Source organism: Bidens hawaiensis, unplaced genomic scaffold (assembly GCF_021521415.1).
Source record: "Bidens hawaiensis isolate Kalapana, Puna unplaced genomic scaffold, B.hawaiensis_p1.1 tig00072293_1, whole genome shotgun sequence".
In the NCBI taxonomy this organism is placed as follows: Eukaryota; Viridiplantae; Streptophyta; class Magnoliopsida; order Asterales; family Asteraceae; genus Bidens; species Bidens hawaiensis.
Genome location: NW_027502650.1, coordinates 7,825 through 34,268, shown reverse-complemented (window position 1 = coordinate 34,268; position 26,444 = coordinate 7,825). Strand labels below are relative to the sequence as shown.

Genomic DNA, 26,444 nt, shown 5'->3' with positions numbered 1-26,444 from the left:
ACAGTTTTGGTCACGGGTCTATTTGTATTTAATTTCATTTATTTATGTGGATAAAAGAACCGGTTAACTGTAACGACTCGAAAACTGAACTGAAAACGATTATGTAGAAACCGGCTTGAAAGCGTAGGCTCGAAGCCGGTTTTTTGATTTTCTCCACTAAAACTGGTTAATCAAACCGAAACCGGGCTCAACCCGAATCAAAACTGATCGTAACATATTAAGAAAACGGGTTCAACTAGAACCGAAACCGGTCTTAAACTGGTTTTGACTTTTGTTGACCAAACTGAACCGGTTTCTAGCAAAGCCGGTTTTGAGGGTTTTGAGTTTTAAATCTATTTGTGCATCTCTAGTGTCCACGTGTGTTACATAATTCATGTATTTTTTTGTTTTTATCTCGTTATTTTGAATTTACGGTTAATTAATTACTGACAAGTTGATTTGGAAAAAACGTAGTGTGTACATAATACATGTTTGTTTTTTATTAGAACTAGCATGTTGCGCATACATGTGCATCTGTTATTATTTATTACTAAATTAAGACATGATTGTGTATCGTGATTAATGATCATCTAAGAACACTATCTATACTTTGTTAACATGAACCAGCAGATGCTAACAAGTGTAATATTAATAAAAAACTGAGACATCAATTTCTAGTGAAGACCGAAGAATTAATTTCATTTCAATTCTATTCTCAATTACCCGTTTTTATGGATCATAAATAAAGATAGTTATGTTTCATTAATTGGACCGAGTAGATAAAAAATACACGGCTTGTTATGGAACCGAGACATTGTTATGATATAAGCCGTTTGAGACAAAAAAATATAACAAAATATAACTGAGACATCACATAAAAGAATTCAAGCTTACTTTTTTCTCCTTTCTCTTAGTAAGCAAATACTCAACAGTCATGTGTGAAAGATGAAAAGGTTGTAAGGATATACTCCAAATAAAGTTCATGACCATTATGAGACTTGATTTTCTTTGAAGACAAAGATTCACACCACACACACACATTAAACAATGAAGTTAAAAGATAACATGATCTAAACTTTAATGCAATTACGCATTTGTTTATACCATATATTCCAAAACATCACAAAAGATTCAAGTATTGAAGAAACAAGGAAATGATAAGACTCTAAGCCATCCACCGTAATCAATAATCATATATGGATATATATGAAAAAGCTTGTTCAAAATAGATAAAGCTTTTCGTATTTTTAGCAGTGACTGTAGATATCTATCATAATGAAATGGTTATCGACTTATCTTTTCATGAATTTAGAGATGCGAACAAATCTTGAACAAGAATTAAGGAGTGGATATAAACTACTATTCACCAAAACAATATTAATACTTATGAAACAAAAACTTGATTTAAATAAAATGGTTTATACTTATCCTGTTTCAAACAGCTACAAATGAAAACTAGTGTAGTCAAACCAATGTAGAACAATACAAAAAAAAAACGTAACAGACAACTGTGCATGTTCACAAAATCAAACCTCAAACCTTCAAGGTGAATTTTCCGGGTTCACGGTAACTTTGTTGTAACTGCTCAGTCTTAACTATCTTAAAACCTCTAATCCTCACTTCTTCAGGCAACTCAGTAGAATCTTTGTCAATGCTTTCAACAGTCCAGCCTTTGTTACACACCGAACCTCCCACTTTCACCTGCACAAATTAAGTAAGCACTAAACACAAAGATATTTTTTTGGATAATTTATCTGTAATTAATATATGCTTAGTTAACGCACCTCTGCGTCATCAACGGAGTCGACAATAAAAGCTCCATCTAACGAGAGATCCTCAATAAATATGTCACGGCCGTTAACTAACAACGTAGATTTTTGAGAAATTGAGTTGTTTCCACTCACTTTACTTTTAACATCGGCAAAAGTGACCGCCCATTTTGGGTTCCACACAACACGGGACCACACTTCTACTTCTTGACCGTTGAATACTTGTGTAACTGGATCATCAACCTTAACACCTGCCTGAAGACACACATAATATAAGCAGAAGATTAAATGTAATTTAGCAAATGTTCTAGATTTACTAACCTCTTGAAGAATCTTGCTGTTTGCTCGATAAATTGCCATTTCTCCAGAAGTGGCACTGTGATATGGATTCCCTTTGGGTACCTTTGCAGCATCCTCAGGGTTGTTTTTTAAAGGTGCATACGCAAGCCATGTATCTGTCACCTGGTAAAGTAAAATAAAAATAATAATAATATTAATGATAACACAGTATATTGTTAAAAAATAATTAATTGTGCAGGTTATGGTTTTCGCCCAAGTTTGACAAATTACAGCCTTACAGGCTTAGACCAATAGTATGCACAAACGCAACATATTTGTCACTGAAATGGATAAAGTTAACTCTTCAGTTAATTTTTTTAAAAAGACAAACATACCCTTATTTAAAAACTTAAAATTAAAACATTGGGTCTGGGTTTTAAGATTTTTTTGTTTTTTATTATAAACGGGACCCACAACTTTGTTTTCTAATATAAGGGTATTTATGTCATTTAAAAAAAATAGCTGAAAGTTAACCTCCATCCATTTCAGGGGCCATACGTGTTACGTTTGTGCGAATTATTGATCTAAACCTGTAACGTTTCAAATGCAAGGACCAAAACCATAATACGTGCATACCACAGGGACCATCCATGAAATTAATTTATAAATAAAAATATAACTTAAAACTACTATTTAACTAAAAAATGGCCCAATATGAAGTTTTACTTACTGTGAATCCAACTCTAGCTGATGGTGACAATGTTTTAGGATAATCCTGCATCATACATTCCAATCTAGTAGACGATTTGAATTCAGTTTTTGTTGAGTCCTTGTATCTACAATGCAAAAGACGGATTAGTCGATTAGGGGGGATAAATGAAAGAAAAAAGTATTTATTAAAAAAGTAAAAAATAATTACTTGGGGTTAACAAACTCCTTGATAGCACCACCAGTTTTTGAAAGTTCATCGATGTAAGGACCAAGTTCAAGAATCAACTGCAAAGGACGATAATTATTTAAAAACTGCAATTTAAAAACCTTGGGGATATAAAACTATAAAAGTAAGCAATTTTTTAGAATTATACTTGGTTTATATTTCCTGGATATGGAGAATAGCCGGTTTCACAATTGACATCACCGTCAGGATGACCTGTTGCTCTAAGAAGCGGATCAAGTTGATTGTATTCCACGTTAATCACCATTTCCCTACCTAAAATCATACAAATATTATATAAACAATAATTAAGCATTAAGCAATGAACAATAAAGAAAACACACATAGTGATGAATAAAATGTACCATCTGTATGAGTAAGTTTAGTAATGCCTCCAATAGCTTTTTTGGCCTTTCTAGGAACAGCAAGAGAATTAACATGGTATTCTTTAACGGCACTAACTCCTAATGCTGCAGGTATGGCCTAAAAAATGGAAACAGATAAATTTATATAACTTTTAACTGTTCGAAATAGTAATTATGTTATCGTTTTAGCAAACCTTGAAAAGAAGTCCATTTGTATCTTGAAAAAACAACACCCATCTCAAACCAGTATCTTTCCTGCAAAAGATCCCGAGAAGTAAATTAAAGATTATAGCTTACTTTATTAAGATATACAAACCATTAAACAAGAGTGAAGAGGCTTTATATATATACCATTCTTTCAGAAGTCCACTTGAATAAAGAAGAGCATGAACATCACCGTGACCATGAGGTTTTGTCTAATAAGAAAACAACATTTGTCATTATTGGAAAATGTAATTGGAATATAATTTTGTATACTAAAAAGCCACCTGTATTCTGTATTTATTGTTTGGGTCTAAAGCGAGCCTAGCATCATTATCAGCCAAGCAAGCAACTTTTTCCTGAAACATGATTAAGGTAAGTCATCAAGACCATTTTAATGTTGTCACGAGTATCAATTTTATGATGAAAATATGAAATTACCTGTTTCAAAAGTTTTACTTGTGTAGGCTTCATCCCAAAATAACTGTTTGATTCTAGAAGTTGCAATGCGCGCTCGTGTGTATCATCTGATGTCATTATCACTAATGGAACATCTCTTTTACATTCACCTATAATTTAGAAAATACCAACATTAGCACATTTAATTATTAATATTCATGTTCTTATGAAATGCCAGTTTATAAAACAACCTTGAGCCTGTTTAAAGCTAGCTTCAGATAATGATAATATGGACTCAATGTAGAGCTGCAGGAAACACGTTCCGGTAGTTGTTTCCATGGGAAGTGCAACCTGAAGATAAACCGAATTTCAGAAAACTCATTGAAGAGGTATGTACCCGCCTTAACATCGAGCGGGGCGGGTTAACCCACAAGATATAGACAAGAGGCTTGAAATCAAGATATCATGAAGGCACAAAGCCAAAACCTATGCGCATGGCGCATATCACATATGCTCACGCATATCACATATGCTCACGCATCACATATGCCCACGCGTATCACATGCTCACGCATATCACATCTGCGCGTGGCGCATCTGCGCGTGGCGCATATCACATGCTCACGCATTATATATGCTCACGCATATCACATCTGCGCGTGGCGCATATTACATATGCTTGCGCATATCACATCTGCGCATGAAACATCTGCGCGTGAGAATAAAGAGAAGACCTCGCGCATCCTCAGGATAGGCGCATATCACACATGCACATAATCAACCTCGTCCTTATCCAAATCAGGATAAGGACAACCTTGATTGTGCTCGTCAGACAACCTTCCAGAAGGTATCCTTTAAGGAATAAGAATATGCTGATGTTGACAGCTGCCAATGAAAGGTGGACAACTCAGCAAAACCCATGTGCTACCACGTGATTGCACATGGGTCAGGTGAAATACCTGGGTCAGAGAATAATCAATGAAAAAGCACCAGGTGTCCTAAGGACACGTGGCGCAAAGCAATAGGAGGAGGCCAAAAAGGCCCTAATGGGATCTGAGCCCAATCATTGGAAACCCTAGCACTATAAATACCACACCACCTCCACAAGGGGAGGTAAGCAAGAAAATACATTCCAATTCTTTACTCACTCTCAGATTATTATTATCTTCTTTTACAATCTCTTATTCTCACACCGGAGGGTTACCTCAAAGAGGACCCCTCTGTCCCTTTCTGAGGGGTAAGTTCACGGTGCTGCTCGTTTTGTAGGTGGAAGAATTCATACTTCGGAGAACCATCGGTGAAATAGCATACTCATACCCGAGGAAAGTTGATCGTCTACCAGTGAGTCGATCCACGTTTCTTCACTCATAAAAAAATTAAACATAACAATATTTATAACAATATGATGTGACAACCTTTATTCCTCTGTACCCGAGACGCTCCCTGTTGGTGCATAAATGTCAGTAGTTCATATGTCTAGTGTCTGTAATCGAGTCTGTAATATTGTTTATGTATTTGTTTGTTTAAAGCGAAGTTGTTGACAAGTTCGCCTAGGCGAACTTGTTAACCAAGCGAAGTTGTTGACAAGTTCGCTTAGGCGAACTTGTTAACCAAGCGAAGTTATGGACAACTTCGCCTGAGGCGAAGTTGTCGTGTATTTATATTGGTTACGGCTTATCGTTTTGGGGTACAAGTTGTTCGTGGAAGTCAGTTATTGTTCGTGAGTCAAGTGACGTGAGGTCGAGAGTCTGTAACTGTGATTATATCACGTGTTGAGTTATTAATATAAAGTGTGTTTGTTCGTATCGTATTCGTGTGTTCGTGTGTTTGTGTTCTACGTCCGTAACGATCTACTCAGGGATTCCGCACCTGTGTATATCGGGATATCTCGTGTGATCCGTCCAGGGAACCTACAATTGGTATCAGAGCATTTGCTCGATTGTGTGGTTCGGGATATTCACGCGGGTGTAGAATTCGTCCCGTTTCGACTTTTCGCGGGACGTGTTTTCGGTGTTTTTGCTCATTCTAACCTCCTACCAGTGTGTTCAAGCCTTTAAACCGTCAAAAACCTCGTTAAAATCCGTTTTACAGATCTGCAGAAACTGTGTTGTTCGTCAGGCGAAGTTGTTGACAAGTTCGCTTAGGCGAACTTGTTAACCAAGCGAAGTTATGGACAACTTCGCCTGAGGCGAAGTTTTCGTGTATTTATATAGGTTACGGCTTATCGTTTTGGGGTACAAGTTGTTCGTGGAAGTCAGTTATTGTTCGTGAGTCAAGTGACGTGAGGTCGAGAGTCTGTAACTGTGATTATATCACGTGTTGAGTTATTAATATAACGTGTGTTTGTTCGTATCGTATTCGTGTGTTCGTGTGTGTGTTCTACGTTCGTAACGATCTACACAGGGATTCCGCACCTGTGTATATCGGGATATCTCGTGTGATCCGTCCAGGGAACCTACAATTGGTATCAGAGCGAGCGGATCGTGGCAGAGCGGATCGTGGCAGAGCAATCTAAGACTATTCAACGCCTAGTAGAAGCAAATCAACTACAGTCATCCCTTCTGGTTGAGCATGGGAAAATTATAGATGCCTTGAAGGAGTTCTTGGCATCTCAGGGGAAGATGAGCTGTAAAGGCGACGAGCTCAGGACGAAGAAGAGAAACGACAGAGACGATGATCCCAATGCATCGAAAGATGCAGGTGGTGAGCTGCCAAGAGCTTCTCAAGCTCTTGGTACTTCCACAGCTGAGGGGGAGTCTGCCGACGCGGCTGGTGGTTCTGGTGGTGATGATGTGGTGTTGGTTGATGATGAGAATATAGGTGATGACGTGATTGATGCGTTGAAAGAACTAGATGATGATATGTTCAGCGATGATGTGTTGTTTGATGAAGATGTGCTGCCGAGTGATGTGATTGAGAAGATCGGATTGAGATTGAGAATGAGATTGAGGAAGGCGAGATAGTTGAGGAAAATGTCGAACATGACATTCCAGAGGTTGAGAAGGCCGATATGCGTGATCAGACGGCAGTTGAAGATACTGAATGGGAAGAGCAGCCGAGGTGGAAGGAAGGATACGCTCAATGGTTCGTCAAAACGAAGAAACCTGCAGTCCCTACAATGTTAAAAAAGAGTTACAATATTAAGGGCTATGCTGAAGCAAAGAAAGGGATTATATGCTGAATTTATGATGAGCGGTTGCGGCTCTTTGTGATTAAACGATATGATGGAGTTCAGTACCTTAGAAGAATGTTGAGATCGTTAAACACACTGCCTGAGTGTGAGGTTAAAGACTTAGCCAGATTGGGGTTGATCAATCGAAGTGACGATAATATGGCTAGAGTCATAGGGAAAATCGTATGGAAAGAGAGCATAAAGGAAAAGAAGTTTGAGCTGTTGAAACCACAGAAAGGGAAACTTGTTGAAGACAAGGATAGAGGTTTGAGAGTTGATGGAAAGCCTTGGATGGTTATGAAGTATAAACCAATCCGGTGCCTTAAAGAAGTACCGATGAAGCTTATGCCCAAGGATGTGCTCAAAGACCTAAAGTGGTGGTTCGTTGATTGTGAGACAGCGGATGCAGTGATGGAAGATGAGGATGAACAAGAGATCCTTAGAGTTTACGATCCGATGCATCTTGTTAACTTATCGCAAGCTGATCTGAAGATGCTTAACGAGAAAAAGATCTTTTATATTCCTGCTTGGAAGGATGAAGCAAGGAAATATCAAAGGGTTGTGTCGGTGTGCGTTAGAAAAGGAGTGCACGCTTGAAGTTACAGGATTACGAGACAAGAGCTGAAAGATCAAGATATGAAGCTACTGCCAAGGGGGAGTCTGTTGGTGCATAAATGTCAGTAGTTCATATGTCTAGTGTCTGTAATCGAGTCTGTAATATTGTTTATGTATTTGTTTGTTTAAAGCGAAGTTGTTGACTAGGCGAACTTGTTAACCAAGCGAAGTTGTTGACAAGTTCGCTTAGGCGAACTTGTTAACCAAGCGAAGTTATGGACAACTTCGCCTGAGGCGAAGTTGTCGTGTATTTATATAGGTTACGGCTTATCGTTTTGGGGTACAAGGAGTTCGTGGAAGTCAGTTATTGTTCGTGAGTCAAGTGACGTGAGGTCGAGAGTCTGTAACTGTGATTATATCACGTGTTGAGTTATTAATATAACGTGTGTTTGTTCGTATCGTATTCGTGTGTTCGTGTGTTTGTGTTCTACGTCCGTAACGATCTACACAAGGATTCCGCACCTGTGTATATCGGGATATCTCGTGTGATCCGTCCAGGGAACCTACAATTTTTCCCGGGTCACAATATGTACATCACCCTTGACCCGGAAGCGAGCGGCGTTGAGGATTACCGCGAGATTATTACTTTTCTCATACGCTCGAGGATTTTTCATGCTATCACGACGACTCTGCCGATATCCTTACCAAGTATCGAAGACTTTTGGCAGACGGTAGAATACGATTGTCGTGTTGAGCCCCCGGTCATGCGAGCGACTGTGAACAATCATCAGGTTTAGTTCAATTCTGAACAGATTCGGGTGGCGTTACGGTTTGGAGAAGAGACGAGGGACGACCCAACTGAGTTTGTGGCTCCGTTTCGTGATGGAGCGTTTCTCCGAATGGGCTATTCTGGTCCATTAGGCGATACACAGAGACGGAAGGGTTTTCTACTTGGTCAGTGGCGCTTCCTTATGCACGTCATGATAGTTTGCATGTCAGGAAGGAAGGCGGGCACTGACGGTATGGGTGCGACCATGCAGTCCGCAATGACTGCACTGACTTACAATAAACGCTACAGTTTTAGTCAGATGGTCTTTTACGAGATCGATAGACAGAGAAGGGCGATGGCTCGGGAGCGGTTCATTATGTATCCACGTTTCATCCAGATGATATTGAACCATGTGGCTCCGAATCTACCTCAGCGACGACCAATAAGATACGTGGAATCTGTGAGCAAGCGTATCTTCGCTCAATGCCGCACTTCGAGTGCGAGGAGCAAGCCTGAGCGGCGTCCAAGGCATACTCCACTGTTTGGGTTTTTAATCAACCCAGAGTATGTTCCTGCTGGTGGGGACGAGTTCAGAGATCCTCAACCGCGACAGGCAAGAGCAACTCAAGCTGCATCTGCTGTGCCTGTGGTGACGGCTGAGGAGAATATTGATCTTGATGAAGTATTTGGTGGTCAAGATTACTTTGATATGGACCGGGTTGATCCGCTGGAAGAGGTGCAGGTCTCTGCTGCACAGGGTTCGGGTGTGAGTGTTACTAGAGCAGCTACGTCGATGGCTGACTCAGATTTGGATGAGATCATGGATGAGGGGAGACGGTTGATGGTGTCTCGAGAGAGAACGTTTGGGAAGAGAAAGAGAACGGAGGATGATGATGAGTCAAAAGAGGAAGAAGATATACATAAGCTGATAAGACGATCAAGACGGGAAAGGACAGGTGCTGGTATGGGAGCTGGAGAGACTTCAAGAAGGGTACGTTTCGCTCCGGCCGCACTGTCTGGTATGTCTATCGTTCCTACTTCTGTACAGGTTACAAGTACAAGCGCTGCGGATGTTCCCGTGGTGGCTACATCATCTGCTGGCATTCCATCTACCACTACTATCCAGATGTCGACTCCGGAGATTGTGTCTCTACCACCTCCAACGCTTACTCAGTCGGTGGTTGCTGCACGATTTGTAGAGTCAACGGTCGTCACTACTGCAGGGTTATCAGGTATGGTACCACCTGCGGTTACGCCTGCTTCTGATGTCTCGCCTACGCCTATGTCAGACTCAGAGAGAATAGCTTCACTAGAGCGGATCGTGGCAGAGCAATCTAAGACTATTCAACGCCTAGTAGAAGCAAATCAACTACAGTCATCCCTTCTGGTTGAGCATGGGAAAATTATAGATGCCTTGAAGGAGTTCTTGGCATCTCAGGGGGAGATGAGCTGTAAAGGCGACGAGCTCAGGACGAAGAAGAGAAACGACAGAGACGATGATCCCAATGCATCGAAAGATGCAGGTGGTGAGCTGCCAAGAGCTTCTCAAGCTCTTGGTAATTCCACAGCTGAGGGGGAGTCTGCCGACGCGGCTGGTGGTTCTGGTGGTGATGATGTGGTGTTGGTTGATGATGAGAATATAGGTGATGACGTGATTGATGCGTTGAAAGAACTAGATGATGATATGTTCAGCGATGATGTGTTGTTTGATGAAGATGTGCTGCCGAGTGATGTGATTGAGAAGATCGGTGAGCAGATTGAGATTGAGAATGAGATTGAGGAAGGCGAGATAGTTGAGGAAAATGTCGAACATGACATTCCAGAGGTTGAGAAGGCCGATATGGGTGATCAGACGGCAGTTGAAGATACTGAATGGGAAGAGCAGCCGAGGTGGAAGGAAGGATACGCTCAATGGTTCGTCAAAACGAAGAAACCTGCAGTCCCTACAATGTGAAAAAAGAGTTACAATATTAAGGGCTATGCTGAAGCAAAGAAAGGGATTATATGCTAGATTTATGATGAGCAGTTGCGGCTCTTTGTGATTAAACGATATGATGGAGTTCAGTACCTTAGAAGAATGTTAAGATCGTTAAACACACTGCCTGAGTGTGAGGTTAAAGACTTAGCCAGATTGGGGTTGATCAATCGAAGTGACGATAATATGGCTAGAGTCATAGGGAAAATCGTATGGAAAGAGAGCATAAAGGAAAAGAAGTTTGAGCTGTTGAAACCACAGAAAGGGAAACTTGTTGAAGACAAGGATAGAGGTTTGAGAGTTGATGGAAAGCCTCGGATGGTTATGAAGTATAAACCAATCCGGTGCCTTAAAGAAGTACCGATGAAGCTTATGCCCAAGGATGTGCTCAAAGACCTAAAGTGGTGGTTCGTTGATTGTGAGACAGCGGAGGCAGTGATGGAAGATGAGGATGAACAAGAGATCCTTAGAGTTTACGATCCGATGCATCTTGTTAACTTATCGCAAGCTGATCTGAAGATGCTTAACGAGAAAAAGATCTTTTATATTCCTGCTTGGAAGGATGAAGCAAGGAAATATCAAAGGGTTGTGTCGGTGTGCGTTAGAAAAGGAGTGTACGCTTGAAGTTACAGGATTACGAGACAAGAGCTGAAAGATCAAGATATGAAGCTACTGCCAAGGGGGAGTCTGTTGGTGCATAAATGTCAGTAGTTCATATGTCTAGTGTCTGTAATCGAGTCTGTAATATTGTTTATGTATTTGTTTGTTTAAAGCGAAGTTGTTGACAAGTTTGCCTAGGCGAACTTGTTAACCAAGCGAAGTTGTTGACAAGTTCGCTTAGGCGAACTTGTTAACCAAGCGAAGTTATGGACAACTTCGCCTGAGGCGAAGTTGTCGTGTATTTATATAGGTTACGGCTTATCGTTTTGGGGTACAAGGAGTTCGTGGAAGTCAGTTATTGTTCGTGAGTCAAGTGACGTGAGGTCGAGAGTCTGTAACTGTGATTATATCACGTGTTGAGTTATTAATATAACGTGTGTTTGTTCGTATCGTATTCGTGTGTTCGTGTGTTTGTGTTCTACGTCCGTAACGATCTACACAAGGATTCCGCACCTGTGTATATCGGGATATCTCGTGTGATCCGTCCAGGGAACCTACAATTTTTCCCGGGTCACAATATGTACATCACCCTTGACCCGGAAGCGAGCGGCGTTGAGGATTACCGCGAGATTATTACTTTTCTCATACGCTCGAGGATTTTTCATGCTATCACGACGACTCTGCCGATATCCTTACCAAATATCGAAGACTTTTGGCAGACGGTAGAATACGATTGTCGTGTTGAGCCCCCGGTCATGCGAGCGACTGTGAACAATCATCAGGTTCAGTTCAATTATGTACAGATTCGGGTGGCGTTACGGTTTGGAGAAGAGACGAGGGACGACCCAACTGAGTTTGTGGCTCCGTTTCGTGATGGAGCGTTTCTCCGAATGGGCTATTCTGGTCCATTAGGCGATACACAGAGACGGAAGGGTTTTCTACTTGGTCAGTGGCGCTTCCTTATGCACGTCATGATAGTTTGCATGTCAGGAATGAAGGCGGGCACTGACGGTATGGGTGCGACCATGCAGTCCGCAATGACTGCACTGACTTACAATAAACGCTAGAGTTTTAGTCAGATGGTCTTTTACGAGATCGATAGACAGAGAAGGGCGATGGCTCGGGAGCGGTTCATTATGTATCCACGTTTCATCCAGATGATATTGAACCATGTGGCTCCGAATCTACCTCAGCGACGACCAATAAGATACGTGGAATCTGTGAGCAAGCGTATCTTCGCTCAATGCCGCACTTCGAGTGCGAGGAGCAAGCCTGAGCGGCGTCCAAGGCATACTCCACTGTTTGGGTTTTTAATCAACCCAGAGTATGTTCCTGCTGGTGGGGACGAGTTCAGAGATCCTCAACCGCGACAGGCAAGAGCAACTCAAGCTGCATCTGCTGTGCCTGTGGTGACGGCTGAGGAGAATATTGATCTTGATGAAGTATTTGGTGGTCAAGATTACTTTGATATGGACCGGGTTGATCCGCTGGAAGAGGTGCAGGTCTCTGCTGCACAGGGTTCGGGTGTGAGTGTTACTAGAGCAGCTACGTCGATGGCTGACTCAGATTTGGATGAGATCATGGATGAGGGGAGACGGTTGATGGTGACTCGAGAGAGAACTTTTGGGAAGAGAAAGAGGACGGAGGATGATGATGAGTCTGAAGAGGAAGAAGATATACATAAGCTGATAAGACGATCAAGACGGGAAAGGACAGGTGCTGGTATGGGAGCTGGAGAGACTTCAAGAATGGTACGTTTCGCTCCGGCCGCACTGTCTGGTATGTCTATCGTTCCTACTTCTGTACAGGTTACAAGTACAAGCGCTGCGGATGTTCCCGTGGTGGCTACATCATCTGCTGGCATTCCATCTACCACTACTATCCAGATGTCGACTCCGGAGATTGTGTCTCTACCACCTCCAACGCTTACTCAGTCGGTGGTTGCTGCACGATTTGTAGAGTCAACGGTCGTCACTACTGCAGGGTTATCAGGTATGGTACCACCTGCGGTTACGCCTGCTTCTGATGTCTCGCCTACGCCTATGTCAGACTCAGAGAGAATAGCTTCACTAGAGCGGATCGTGGCAGAGCAATCTAAGACTATTCAACGCCTAGTAGAAGCAAATCAACTACAGTCATCCCTTCTGGTTGAGCATGGGAAAATTATAGATGCCTTGAAGGAGTTCTTGGCATCTCAGGGGGAGATGAGCTGTAAAGGCGACGAGCTAAGGACGAAAAGAAGAAATGACCGAGACGATGATCCCAATGCATCGAAAGATGCAGGTGGTGAGTTGCCAAGAACTAATCTAGCTCTTGGTACTTCCACAGCTCAGGGGGAGTCTGCCGATGCGGTTGGTGGTTCTAGTGGTGGGTATGCTTGGGTAAGTGTTGCGGTTGGTAGAGCGAGTTCGGATGAAGATTCTTTGTCAGTGGAAGGATGAGAAATATATAATTAAGTTTAGGTTTAGGGGTGTTTTGTATAGAATTTTTTTAATTAGTTTGTTCATGATAGATATTTGAAATTAAAATTTTAGACTTTTAGTTGTTTGTTCAAGTAGTTTGGATTTGAATAATTATTTTTTTTAGTAGTGTTTTGAGTAGTGATTAAAAAAAAAAAAAAAAAAATCACTATCGCTTAAAAGTACGTCGGTTACCACAGTTTGAAGGACATGTCTTCGGATATGTTTTGGTCCTCATTTTCTACTTGTAGATTTTGAGGATAGCCATTAACCAGGTTACTGATTGTGACCGGGGCGGTTTATGATGAGTTTTCATTCTTTCGCTGAAAAGTTAGTCGATCATACTTAGTTATAAGGACACATACTAGTATGTGGTCGGTCCAGCTGATCCATTGGATCTTCGGGATAGCCGTTTACCTGAAGACTTTGTTTTGGTCGGGGCGATTAATGTTAAAATTTAAAAAAAAAAAAAAGAAGAGTGAGAAATGAAATTACTTTTCAAGTCTACTACTTCGTAAGAAGTTCATTTGCTATGTTTAACAGAAAATTGATCCAACCTTGGAAAATGATAGTTATACTGATTCTGTGTGCTTAACTAGTGAAGTTATTAGGCTTAAAAGGCTTTAGAACAGTTATTGTATGTCATGGTAACTTTTTAATGGTGCGTAAAAGTAGATGTGATACAAACTAAATTTACTTGATTTTACGTGGAAACTCCTTAAGAGTTTTGTATGTCTTCATATATATCTTTCCGAATGATAGGCAGAAAAGTGATTACCCAGTCATACACGAGCCCGTAAGTGTTCTGATTCCCGTGAAGATAGCGTCTCAAGATACTGCAGTGATCCAGAATCGGAACTTGCAGTTAATTTATACTTTGAAGTCTATGTTTATTCGAAAAATATATATATATATATATATATATATATTTGGAGTTATTGAAACATATTAGAGATGACAAAATCAAGACTTCACAATCATTGAGTAAGAGAGAAGAACGGGAAGCAGATCAAGAATACTTACAAGTTTAATCAGACACTATGGGTCGAAGTCAATTCGGGGTGACTTGGGGAAAGCCAAATACGCTTTGAGAATAGATAGGAGGCATCAAAATCTCTGAGTTGTTGCCCACTTAAATTTTGAGGCTTAATCGAACCTAACTCGTATCACAGAAACGATGAAAACCACTTTAAGTTATACCTGCTTACAACCTGTCTCTATATGTCATAATACAGCTAAACACGGATCTATGTGACATTCACGTAATTAGTATGATTCCTGTTCGGATCTTTTCTAAAACGTAGCAGTCCCTATCCAGACTGAAATTTGATCCCTTATACTTTAAATTTTTAAAGTTTTTGTACTTAGATAGTTTTATGATTTTTTAACTGGTTACTTAGAATTGATCATATCATTTATTTCTTAAAGGGAAGTTTTAAAGAGTTAATTGAAAAATGTTCAAATTATAAGGTTTGATTTTGTAAATATAGGCGATGTTGTTAAACAGGCGAAGTTGTGAATAACTTCGCCTGTATAACTCCGCCCCTATATAAGGATGTTCAAAGGTCAAACCTTTTCATTATTTTCAAACAGCGAACTTATCAGATATATCCGGCGAACATATACAGCCTCCGGCGAACTTATTGCTTCAATTCGATTCTTAGTTATTTTTCTCAGATTTCCTCACGATTCAAGGTTCGAGATGTCGATTTATCATACACTCCATGTTCATTCATGCTAAACAGTGGTCGTTTCGAACTGCTTCGAAACCTCGGACCATCGGATTTTGAACCCGGATTTTCAAAACCTGCTGTTACGTGTTCATGAACGATTTGGTCATCAAGATAGACCCTAAACCATGTTTTTCGGGGTCCTTGATCTTCAAACTTAACCAAAATCCCAGATTTTCCGATGTTTGATTCAAACCTCACTGTCGCCGTTTCAGTTCAGGCGAACTTAGGGTTTCGACGAAGTTATCCGTAACTTCGCCTGAGGCTCAACTTCGCCTGAGGCGATGTTGTGATGAGACGAAGTTACCATTAACTTCGCCTGGATCATTTTTACTTAATATTAATTAGACGAACTTAAAGCTGAAGCGAAGTTGTTCCCAACTTCGCCTCATCTTTAACTTCGCCTATACAGAGTTTATCACAACTTTGCTCATGGTAACCAACGAACTTGTGTTATTCATTAACGTTTATCTAACTTGGTTCGTTTGTTGCAGATATGGCTGCAGTAGCTGGTGCTGGAGGTGCAGGAGGAGACGATGGTGACAATCAGAGGCAATTTTTCCCGGGTCACAATATGTACATCACCCTTGACCCGGAAGCGAGCGGCGTTGAGGATTACCGCGAGATTATTACTTTTCTCATACGCTCGAGGATTTTTCATGCTATCACGAAGACTCTGCCGATATCCTTACCAAATATCGAAGACTTTTGGCAGACGGTAGAATACGATTGTCGTGTTGAGCCCCCGGTCATGCGAGCGACTGTGAACAATCATCAGGTTCAGTTCAATTCTGAACAGATTCGGGTGGCGTTACGGTTTGGAGAAGAGACGAGGGATGACCCAACTGAGTTTGTGGCTCCGTTTCGTGATGGAGCGTTTCTCCGAATGGGCTATTCTGGTCCATTAGGCGATACACAGAGACGGAAGGGTTTTCTACTTGGTCAGTGGCGCTTCCTTATGCACGTCATGATAGTTTGCATGTCAGGAAGGAAGGCGGGCACTGACGGTATGGGTGCGACCATGCAGTCCGCAATGACTGCACTGACTTACAATAAACGCTATAGTTTTAGTCAGATGGTCTTTTACGAGATCGATAGACAGAGAAGGGCGATGGCTCGAGAGCGGTTCATTATGTATCCACGTTTCATCCAGATGATATTGAACCATGTGGCTCCGAATCTACCTCAGCGACGACCAATAAGATACGTGAAATCTGTGAGCAAGCGTATCTTCGCTCAATGCCGCACTTCGAGTGCGAGGAGCAAGCCTGAGCGGCGTCCAAGGCATACTCCACTGTTTGGGTTTTTAATCAACCCAGAGTATGTTCCTGCTGGTGGGGACGAGTTCAGAGATCCTCAACCGCGACAGGCAAGAGCAACTCAAGCTGCATCTGCTGTGCCTGTGGTGACGGCTGAGGAGAATATTGATCTTGATGAAGTATTTGGTGGTCAAGATTACTTTGATATGGACCGGGTTGATCCGCTGGAAGAGGTGTAGGTCTCTGCTGCACAGGGTTCGGGTGTGAGTGTTACTAGAGCAGCTACGTCGATGGCTGACTCAGATTTGGATGAGATCATGGATGAGGGGAGACGGTTGATGGTGTCTCGAGAGAGAACGTTTGGGAAGAGAAAGAGAACGGAGGATGATGATGAGTCTGAAGAGGAAGAAGATATACATAAGCTGATAAGACGATCAAGACGGGAAAGGACAGGTGCTGGTATGGGAGCTGGAGAGACTTCAAGAAGGGTACGTTTCGCTCCGGCCGCACTGTCTGGTATGTCTATCGTTCCTACTTCTGTACAGGTTACAAGTACAAGCGCTGCGGATGTTCCCGTGGTGGCTACATCATCTGCTGGCATTCCATCTACCACTACTATCCAGATGTCGACTCCGGAGATTGTGTCTCTACCACCTCCAACGCTTACTCAGTCGGTGGTTGCTGCACGATTTGTAGAGTCAACGGTCGTCACTACTGCAGGGTTATCAGGTATGGTACCACCTGCGGTTACGCCTGCTTCTGATGTCTCGCCTACGCCTATGTCAGACTCAGAGAGAATAGCTTCACTAGAGCGGATCGTGGCAGAGCAATCTAAGACTATTCAACGCCTAGTAGAAGCAAATCAACTACAGTCATCCCTTCTGGTTGAGCATGGGAAAATTATAGATGCCTTGAAGGAGTTCTTGGCATCTCAGGGGGAGATGAGCTGTAAAGGCGACGAGCTCAGGACGAAGAAGAGAAACGACAGAGACGATGATCCCAATGCATCGAAAGATGCAGGTGGTGAGCTGCCAAGAGCTTCTCAAGCTCTTGGTACTTCCACAGCTGAGGGGGAGTCTGCCGACGCGGCTGGTGGTTCTGGTGGTGATGATGTGGTGTTGGTTGATGATGAGAATATAGGTGATGACGTGATTGATGCGTTGAAAGAACTAGATGATGATATGTTCAGCGATGATGTGTTGTTTGATGAAGATGTGCTGCCGAGTGATGTGATTGAGAAGATCGGTGAGCAGATTGAGATTGAGAATGAGATTGAGGAAGGCGAGATAGTTGAGGAAAATGTCGAACATGACATTCCAGAGGTTGAGAAGGCCGATATGGGTGATCAGACGGCAGTTGAAGATACTGAATGGGAAGAGCAGCCGAGGTGGAAGGAAGGATACGCTCAATGGTTCGTCAAAACGAAGAAACCGGCAGTCCCTACAATGTTCAAAAAGAGTTACAATATTAAGGGCTATGCTGAAGCAAAGAAAGGGATTATATGCTGGATTTATGATGAGCAGTTGCGGCTCTTTGTGATTAAACGATATGATGGAGTTCAGTACCTTAGAAGAATGTTGAGATCGTTAAACACACTGCCTGAGTGTGAGGTTAAAGACTTAGCCAGATTGGGGTTGATCAATCGAAGTGACGATAATATGGCTAGAGTCATAGGGAAAATCGTATGGAAAGAGAGCATAAAGGAAAAGAAGTTTGAGCTGTTGAAACCACAGAAAGGGAAACTTGTTGAAGACAAGGATAGAGGTTTGAGAGTTGATGGAAAGCCTTGGATGGTTATGAAGTATAAACCAATCCGGTGCCTTAAAGAAGTACCGATGAAGCTTATGCCCAAGGATGTGCTCAAAGACCTAAAGTGGTGGTTCGTTGATTGTGAGACAGCGGAGGCAGTAATGGAAGATGAGGACGAACAAGAGATCCTTAGAGTTTACGATCCGATGCATCTTGTTAACTTATCGCAAGCTGATCTGAAGATGCTTAACGAGAAAAAGATCTTTTATATTCCTGCTTGGAAGGATGAAGCAAGGAAATATCAAAGGGTTGTGTCGGTGTGCGTTAGAAAAGGAGTGCACGCTTGAAGTTACAGGATTACGAGACAAGAGCTGAAAGATCAAGATATGAAGCTACTGCCAAGGGGGAGTCTGTTGGTGCATAAATGTCAGTAGTTCATATGTCTAGTGTCTGTAATCGAGTCTGTAATATTGTTTATGTATTTGTTTGTTTAAAGCGAAGTTGTTGACAAGTTCGCCTAGGCGAACTTGTTAACCAAGCGAAGTTGTTGACAAGTTCGCTTAGGCGAACTTGTTAACCAAGCGAAGTTATGGACAACTTCGCCTGAGGCGAAGTTGTCGTGTATTTATATAGGTTACGGCTTATCGTTTTGGGGTACAAGTTGTTCGTGGAAGTCAGTTATTGTTCGTGAGTCAAGTGACGTGAGGTCGAGAGTCTGTAACTGTGATTATATCACGTGTTGAGTTATTAATATAACGTGTGTTTGTTCGTATCGTATTCGTGTGTTCGTGTGTTTGTGTTCTACATCCGTAACGATCTACACAGGGATTCCGCATCTGTGTATATCGGGATATCTCGTGTGATCCGTCCAGGGAACCTACATTCCCCAAGCCCACCTGCAACAAGAACAAACGCAGCATCCTGCACTTGCTTCACACCAACATCTTCGTATTGTATAAAGTTATCATCACCAAATGTTAACACTTCTCCAAATGGTACCTGCAAAAACATAATCCATAACATAATTAAACCAAATTGCACTGATTAAAGGCCAAAAAGATTAAGTTTAGTAACTTACAGAAGGTGTGAATCCATCGAATGGATTCTTTCCAGCCTTTGAATCTGCTAACAATTCTTTAGCAGTCTTGATATATGATGACAAGCCTCCAGGATAACTTGAGTTCAGAAGCGAAACCTAAAGTAACCAATCAAATATCATTATGAGATACAAGTAGCAGTAATTATTATTTATTAATAGTTAAATGCTACTCATTACATAATATAAAAATAATTAAGTTTTCCTAATCTCCATTGATCGTATCAACTTCATTCGTAATCAAGGGTAATCAAGAAACCAAAAATCGTATCAAACTCATTCATAATCAAGAAACCACAATGTCCCCAAAACCGTATGAATTTCTATAGAAAAAAAAGGTGTGGAGACCAGTCCCTCATACTGGTTGCCATGGTTGCAGAAGTCGCAAGGTGCCAGTGGCGAAGCTTGGACTAAAACGCCGGTGTGACCAGACTCCATACGTATAAAAAATTTCATAAACCAGGGTGACCAGCCTCAAGAATTTTGAACGAAAACGAGTAAATCTATACTACGTATATAAATTTTCGAATAAAAACGCATAAATTTACACTACTGAACAAAAAAACGGGGGTGACCGGAGCCACCCGGGCCATAATACAAGCTTCCCCCTTGCTAGGTGCTACCATGTCGGTCGAGTAGGAGTTGTGAGTACCCGGCCTAGTCGTGGAATTACTCGCTGAGTACTCAGACTAGGCAGGGAGCACTAGGGGAATGCTTGCCGAGTACTCGGCTATCTAGACCAAAAGTAACTAATGCCTAAAAGAAACTACATTTTACAATTAGTACCAAAATGCGAAAAAATATACCGAAAACCAGATTTGCAAAAGTGGGTACCGAATACCATAGCGAATGTATCAGTTCAGTAGCGTTCGATATTCAGGAAAAACATCTCATCCCTACCCTAGACGGCTAGATTGCATTACCAGAACATGAAATTATGAATTACCTGATCAAGCAAAGCCTTTTTATCATCATCTTCAACACCAGGCTCAGGCCAATTTTCAAACAAATGGCCTTGCCCTAATTCCAGCAACATCTTTCCAAGTTCTATCTGTACACACATCAATAAACAATAAACTGTAATTAACCCAATCTAACACCATTGCTTTACATAACTAATAATAATAATAATAATAATAATAATAATAATAATAATAATAATAATAATAATAATAATAATACCTGTTCAGGAGATAATACTGAGAGGTTTTTATGTAAATTAGGAGATGAGGAAGTGGAGAGTTCATTGAGTTGAAGGTTCGCGAGTCTGTCAATGGCGGAATTGACGGCTGAAGAAGCCATGGATCGGTGAATGCAAAGTGAAGATCAGATGATGATGATAAATGTTTTAAGGTTAGTTATATATGTGTATTGGATCGAGATGATTCCGTATCCGAACAGGAGTTGTATGTTTGAGATTATATAAGTAAACGTGTGTGACACGTACGTACGTTTTCTGGTTTTCTTTATGTATGTATGTATGTATGTTTACAAGTCAAGGATGTTGATATCTATGTGTTAATTGTCGTTATCATTATCATTAACTGTTAAATCTTTTCTTTATTTTTTATTTTGAATTTTATATTTAAAGTTTTGGGTTTTCTAAATAGTGATTATTTAAATAAACGGAACCACCGTCCAGTTGTTTTATAAATATTGTAATTATTATATAAAACATAAAATATAATAACAAAATAAATGTTTATGAGTGAGATAGAGATATAGTAGGTAAAAAGAAATTGTGTAATGTGAGTAACAGTTACATAAATAAAAGATGCTAAAGATATGAATCATTCACTAGTTTTTTGATTGAAGTTGTCTTTGAATTTATATGATTTTTAGATCAACCTATGTTATCATGTTGCATGGCAATTGTTGGAGGGTTGACTGTTGGTTTAGACTTCATACTCGTATTGGTCATATCCCCAGGTCTAGCCTTAGGACTAAGACTGTTCACGAGCCGAGCTGAACCGAGCGAATGTTTGCTCGTTGTTTGGCTCGTTTACAACCGAACCGAACCGCTTTTATTTGAATCGAGCGAAAACCGAAACGAGCCAAAATCGAATCGAGCATTTTTCGATCGAACATCGAGCAATTTCGAGCATTATTTATTTCTTCTTCACTTTAAAATTTTCAATAAGAAACAAATTTGAAGGTTGTAAATAATATATTTTATAAATAAATTAGAAGTTTTTTAAACAAACACGTAATATATTGTAAATTTTTATTAAAAATAAATCTGAATTGAGATATTATGATCATGTAAACAAATTTCCAGTATTCTAAAAACTTGAATTGAACAAATAAAACTATAAAATTGACGGAATATGAAAAATTTAAAGGGGTAAAAATAATTGTAAGCTTATATTTATGTGTTTTGTCTATATATTTATATATTTGTTCATATATAATTATATATAAAATAAATTAAAAATATTCGAGCCGAACCGAACCGAGCAGACCTTTGCTCGTTTACAAACCGAACCGAGCAGAGCGGCTCGTTTTCAATCGAGCGAAAAAATGTGCGAGCATTTTTCGAGCAAATTTTGAGTAAGCGGCGGACGAGTTCGAGCGACGAGTGGTTTAGACGGTGCTACTTAGGACAACCATTCGTCACTCATGCCAATACATATATATAAAGCGATAAAATGGCAGATTGCATGTTAAAGAGAGTGTGAGAGCTAATTGTTAGTAGGAAATTATTATTATTATTATTATTATGATTATTATTTTTGAACAACTAATATTTCAACTATGTTTTAAGTGAGATTAAAATCCACAGTCTTTTGGTTGAAGGTTATACATATTTGCCTATAGATCAAGCTAGTGGTTGTTAGTAGGAAATTAAATGAGAGGAGTTGTGATGTTGCTAAAGCTAGGCCGATAAAAGATAGGAGAGTTGTGACCGTACTTTAGTGTGAGTAGGAGAAAAAGAGAGAGCATATTGGAGTGGAGTCCTCTATATACAAGAACTAATGGCCCAAACATGATCGAGGCCTAAGGCCGGGTATTAAGCCTTATTTTGGCACCACAAGAGACAATTTTAAGGCCAATGTACGTTTACTTGTTTTAAGTTTGCTTTATCATGTCATTTGCTAAATGTTACTACTATTCTATATTTTGTGATGCATTATTACCATGTTGCTCGGATAGCGGCACATTGTTGGAAGTTAAAGACCTATAGATGTTGCTATTGGGTTGCTAGCATCATATATGATCACAATACGTAACTTTGAATTTTCGGTAAGATAAGCAAGTGAAAACCACATGTCTTAAATTGAATCAAAGAATTATAAATAACCTTATTCAAACTAAAGAATTAAAGAAATCAGACAAAACAAAGTCTAAATAATTATCATCATGTTCTTTTAAATCTTTGCAGGGAACTTTGTATCATTTCCTCTTCATCTTCTTGAAAAACATACAAAAGAAAGTTACATGTTCTCAAGAAATGACGAAATCATGCAGCACAAGCGTAAAATAATGTACTGATGATTCAAATGTTCAATTGAAAAATGACGAATAAATTAAAGAACATTGCCAACTGCTAAGAGTTGGAGACCTGAATGCCAATATAACCAAAACCCATAATGATGAAGGCCATAGCCTGTAGATAAAGGTAAACATAATAATGGTACTTCCCATATGCAAGATCGTAACAAGCACATCCAAAGAGGGCAATCCCCACACAAAGCTCTAGTACAAGAATCCTGTCCCAAATACACATTCAATACGTAAATAAAGATTTCTTAAATTCATTGTTATAATTAACATACGTATAATAATAATAATAAAATTTACCTTTCACCTATTTTAAACCAAGATTGACTTTGTTGTGGTGTTGCTTTGACCTTGGAAGCATCTCCATGCTTCTCGGTGACAACCCATTCGTTCACACTTTGAGTCTCAAAAAGTCCGATGAATGTGGCCTTAGTCCGATGGAGGGACATGACATTTTCAAAGAGAACCCAAAACCCTAGTAAATAAAAAGACCTACAAATGAAACACGAAGGGCATTCATTCATTTCTTGTAAAATGGTTAGTCATGGACATCCAAGCTAATACTCACCTGGGAGTTCCTAGTGCATTTAGAAACGTAATGGCCGTTGGAATATATAACGTAAACCATCTTGGAATCGTGACTTCTGGTATCAACACAGTTGCAGGAAAAACAACACAATAGAGTGTGAAAGCGACAATATGAGCTACAATTTTTCTGACAAAGAAGAAACTGTACAAAATATATAGCTTCTTCCACCATGTCACTGTCTAGACAACAAGTAAAAAAAGCAACATATATCTATTAATCAAATAAAGTAATAAAGAAAAATGTTACTAAAAGGATACCTCATTCTTCATGATCTCGAAAACCATTTTTTTGAAAAGGTTAGCAGGACCACAAGCCCAACGTTGTTGTTGGTGACGGTAAGCTTTGAATACGCTCGGCAGTTCATTTTTAACCTATACATCAAATTAAAAGTAAAACATTCAAACTTCCTTTTGTCATTAACTTTTCTAATCTAGAAAATTAAGGTACTTTACCATTAGTGAATCAATGTATAAGAATTTCCATCCTTTAAGACTAGCTCGGACCGCCAAGTCCATATCTTCTACCGTAGTGCGGTCCTTCCATCCCCCTGCCTCGTCAAGTGCAACCATTCGCCAAACCCCTGCAGTCCCTAAGAAAAAAACAAATATAGAACACCACTTCAATTTAGCTTCCATTGGAAGAAGCAGAACTTGAAAACAATATATGTTATCACTTATCAATGTCTCAAACCGCAAATTTACCACCAATTGGTGTGTAAAATGTGTGCAACATAGATAAACAACTAACGATGAATTATGCAACAATTAACTAACTTAAAACCTTAAAAAAACAACAAAGTAGGAGTTTGGTTACCATTGAATCCAAAGAATGCGAAGGTAATTGAACCATATTCTTGCTCCACTTTAAAATGGTAGTTAAGTGACATCTCTTCCAATCTTGTCATTAAGCAATCATTTGAGTTCACTACAACAACAATTAATCACACCACAATAAAACATATCAGTTTCTAATTCCTTGTATTATTTACTTTGACATTTACATTAGTCATTCTCGATTAATGCTAAGGTTAGACGTACTCAGGAGTCACACGTGACTGGCATGTTTCCCGTGACAAAGGAAGATGATATCATTTTTTAAACGAATATGCGTTCCTCTATGTTAATGTTATCATCATATAATTTAAAAATTGTGACACCAACCGGCTTACTAGAGTCTAAAATCAAGAGCATCTTGCCTTCAAATGTGGGGGTAATTTAGTGCGCATCAACACCCAAAACGCAAAGCTGTCATTCACAAATCACAACCATATTTCTTTTATTTTAATTTGTCGTTTTATTTCTATTATTTAACACGTTTTTAATCATTTTAATTCCATCTTATAAATAGAAAATTCATAACACATACAAAAGTACAAAACCAAATGAATCTGTGATTTAAAATGCTTTAATCATTTCAAATCTCATTTAACGATTTTATTAATTATATCATGAAATTTGTGCATTATGACAATACTTAAAAGGCCATTGAATACGATAAGACTAAAAAACTCATGGACCAAGATTTGGGTTCTAGATAACAATTGCTTTGTTAATATCTACCTACCCATATCTACATAGTTAAAAAAAAAAAAAAAACTTTTTTTATGCGTGCAAACGAAAAGAAAAATAAAAAATATATAACAAAAACTAAAGTGATATTTAGGGCTATAACTTTACCAAATTTCCAACGACCTTGAACAAGACCAAGTTCAGAATTATGATGAAGAAACGGAATCGTTCGGGTGAGAAAATCCGGTTCGGGTTGGAAATCAGCATCAAAGATGGTCACATACTCGCACTGCTTTGCATAATCATGCTTTAACCCTTCTTTAAGCGCCCCGGCTTTGTACCCCTTTCGGTTATCCCTAACTTGATAGTGTATGTTTACTCCTTTGCTTGCCCAATTTTCACACTCCATTTCCACCAAACCCTATAAAAATACAAAAAGTACCATATATTATTTAACTTGGTACTATTTTCTTTATCAAAATAAAATGTAATTTAATTTATTAACCTTAATTAATGGATCAGTTGAATCATCAAGTACTTGAATAACAATACGATCAGAGGGCCATGTAAGACCACATGCTGCACCAATGGAAAGCTGATAAACCTGTATAAACAAATTAAAAATATATATTAATAATTGCTAGAAAACAAAACAAGATATACAAAAAAAAACAAGAAAACAAATCAACTGTGAAACAAGAACCTCTCTTTCATTGAACATGGGAACTTGAACAAGAACAAGAGGATACACAGAGTTACCCAGCTCAGCATCATCTTCAAATGGTTCCCATTTGTAACGTTGTTCGGGTTTCTTACCAAACAATTTGCTAATTGCAACCACAAGAGCCATGTAAACCATTTCTGTGAACAACATGACTGCCAACACCAGATTAATATACATAAAAATTGTCAAACATGGCACCACGAAATACACCTTGACTTGACCCCAAATCAGCAGAATTTGCTCTCCGATATTATCCGGTACTGCACCATCGAAATATTCTGATAGAAATGCAGTTACCTTAAGCTTAAGCTTCTCCATTTACTTTGTTTTTTGTTGTTTGAGCAAATAAAACAGAGGATGCTCTGTTTTGTTCTGTTTTGTTCGGTTTTGGGGTTGGATTTTGAAATTTAAAAACAACCAAAAAAGTATGGTTTAAGGCTAAAGTATTTCATTTTGAAACTTTAGGACATTTGTATGTTAAGGGTTTTGCATCCAAGTTGCTTGGAAATTAAAGAAAGGAAAAAAGGAAAGTGGAGGCTCTCTGTTTTTGAAAAAAGAAAAAAATAGATTTAGAAACTGGAAAATGAAAAAGTTGGAGGCTAGAGGAGTAGAGATGGGCAAAAAAACCGGTTGGTGAACCGGTTCAACGGTTTAAACCGAAAACCGGTTTGTAAAAACCGGTTATTTAAAAACCGGTTTGACCGGTTTAGTAACCGCCGGTTCGTATATCGGTTACAAGTTCTAGAGAAAAAACCGGTTACTGAACCGGTTATGGAAAAAACCGTTAATTTTAAAACCGATTATTATGAAAAAAACCGGTTATTAACCGGTT

The 26,444-nt window shown here is 39.7% G+C and overlaps 2 protein-coding genes across 2 annotated transcripts; both read right to left on the bottom strand.

The window, feature by feature from the left end:
* Window positions 1–1,378: 1,378 nt before the first annotated feature.
* Window positions 1,379–20,796, bottom strand: LOC143605976 (UDP-sugar pyrophosphorylase-like). The gene is made up of 16 exons (XM_077081904.1): window positions 20,473–20,796; window positions 20,237–20,341; window positions 19,273–19,389; window positions 19,029–19,193; window positions 4,178–4,277; window positions 3,969–4,096; window positions 3,815–3,886; window positions 3,678–3,742; window positions 3,521–3,581; window positions 3,327–3,444; window positions 3,113–3,237; window positions 2,947–3,023; window positions 2,758–2,863; window positions 2,070–2,210; window positions 1,764–2,003; window positions 1,379–1,680 (listed from the first exon to the last, which is right to left on the bottom strand). The coding sequence occupies exons 1-16, from the start codon at window positions 20,590–20,592 to the stop codon at window positions 1,513–1,515; spliced, it is 1,908 nt and encodes a 635-aa protein (XP_076938019.1). The 5' UTR covers window positions 20,593–20,796; the 3' UTR covers window positions 1,379–1,512.
* Window positions 20,797–22,663: 1,867 nt separating this feature from the next.
* LOC143605973 (glucomannan 4-beta-mannosyltransferase 9-like) lies at window positions 22,664–26,215 on the bottom strand. The gene is made up of 9 exons (XM_077081901.1): window positions 25,592–26,215; window positions 25,394–25,492; window positions 25,057–25,309; window positions 24,194–24,304; window positions 23,833–23,969; window positions 23,638–23,751; window positions 23,360–23,559; window positions 23,092–23,283; window positions 22,664–23,000 (listed from the first exon to the last, which is right to left on the bottom strand). The coding sequence occupies exons 1-9, from the start codon at window positions 25,928–25,930 to the stop codon at window positions 22,838–22,840; spliced, it is 1,608 nt and encodes a 535-aa protein (XP_076938016.1). The 5' UTR covers window positions 25,931–26,215; the 3' UTR covers window positions 22,664–22,837.
* Between the last annotated feature and the right edge of the window lie 229 nt (window positions 26,216–26,444).

Coding starts and splice junctions, on each gene's coding strand:
- LOC143605973 (XM_077081901.1), bottom strand. CDS start 25,930: ATGGAGAAGCTTAAGCTTAAGGTAACTGCATTTCTATCAGAATATTTC. Junction 25,493..25,591: donor CCATGTTCAATGAAAGAGAG/GTTCTTGTTTCA, acceptor TTGTTTATACAG/GTTTATCAGCTTTCCATTGG. Junction 23,560..23,637: donor TCGAGATCATGAAGAATGAG/GTATCCTTTTAG, acceptor CTTGTTGTCTAG/ACAGTGACATGGTGGAAGAA.
- LOC143605976 (XM_077081904.1), bottom strand. CDS start 20,592: ATGGCTTCTTCAGCCGTCAATTCCGCCATTGACAGACTCGCGAACCTT. Junction 20,342..20,472: donor CAGTATTATCTCCTGAACAG/GTATTATTATTA, acceptor ATGTGTGTACAG/ATAGAACTTGGAAAGATGTT. Junction 3,582..3,677: donor AGTGGACTTCTGAAAGAATG/GTATATATATAA, acceptor GATCTTTTGCAG/GAAAGATACTGGTTTGAGAT.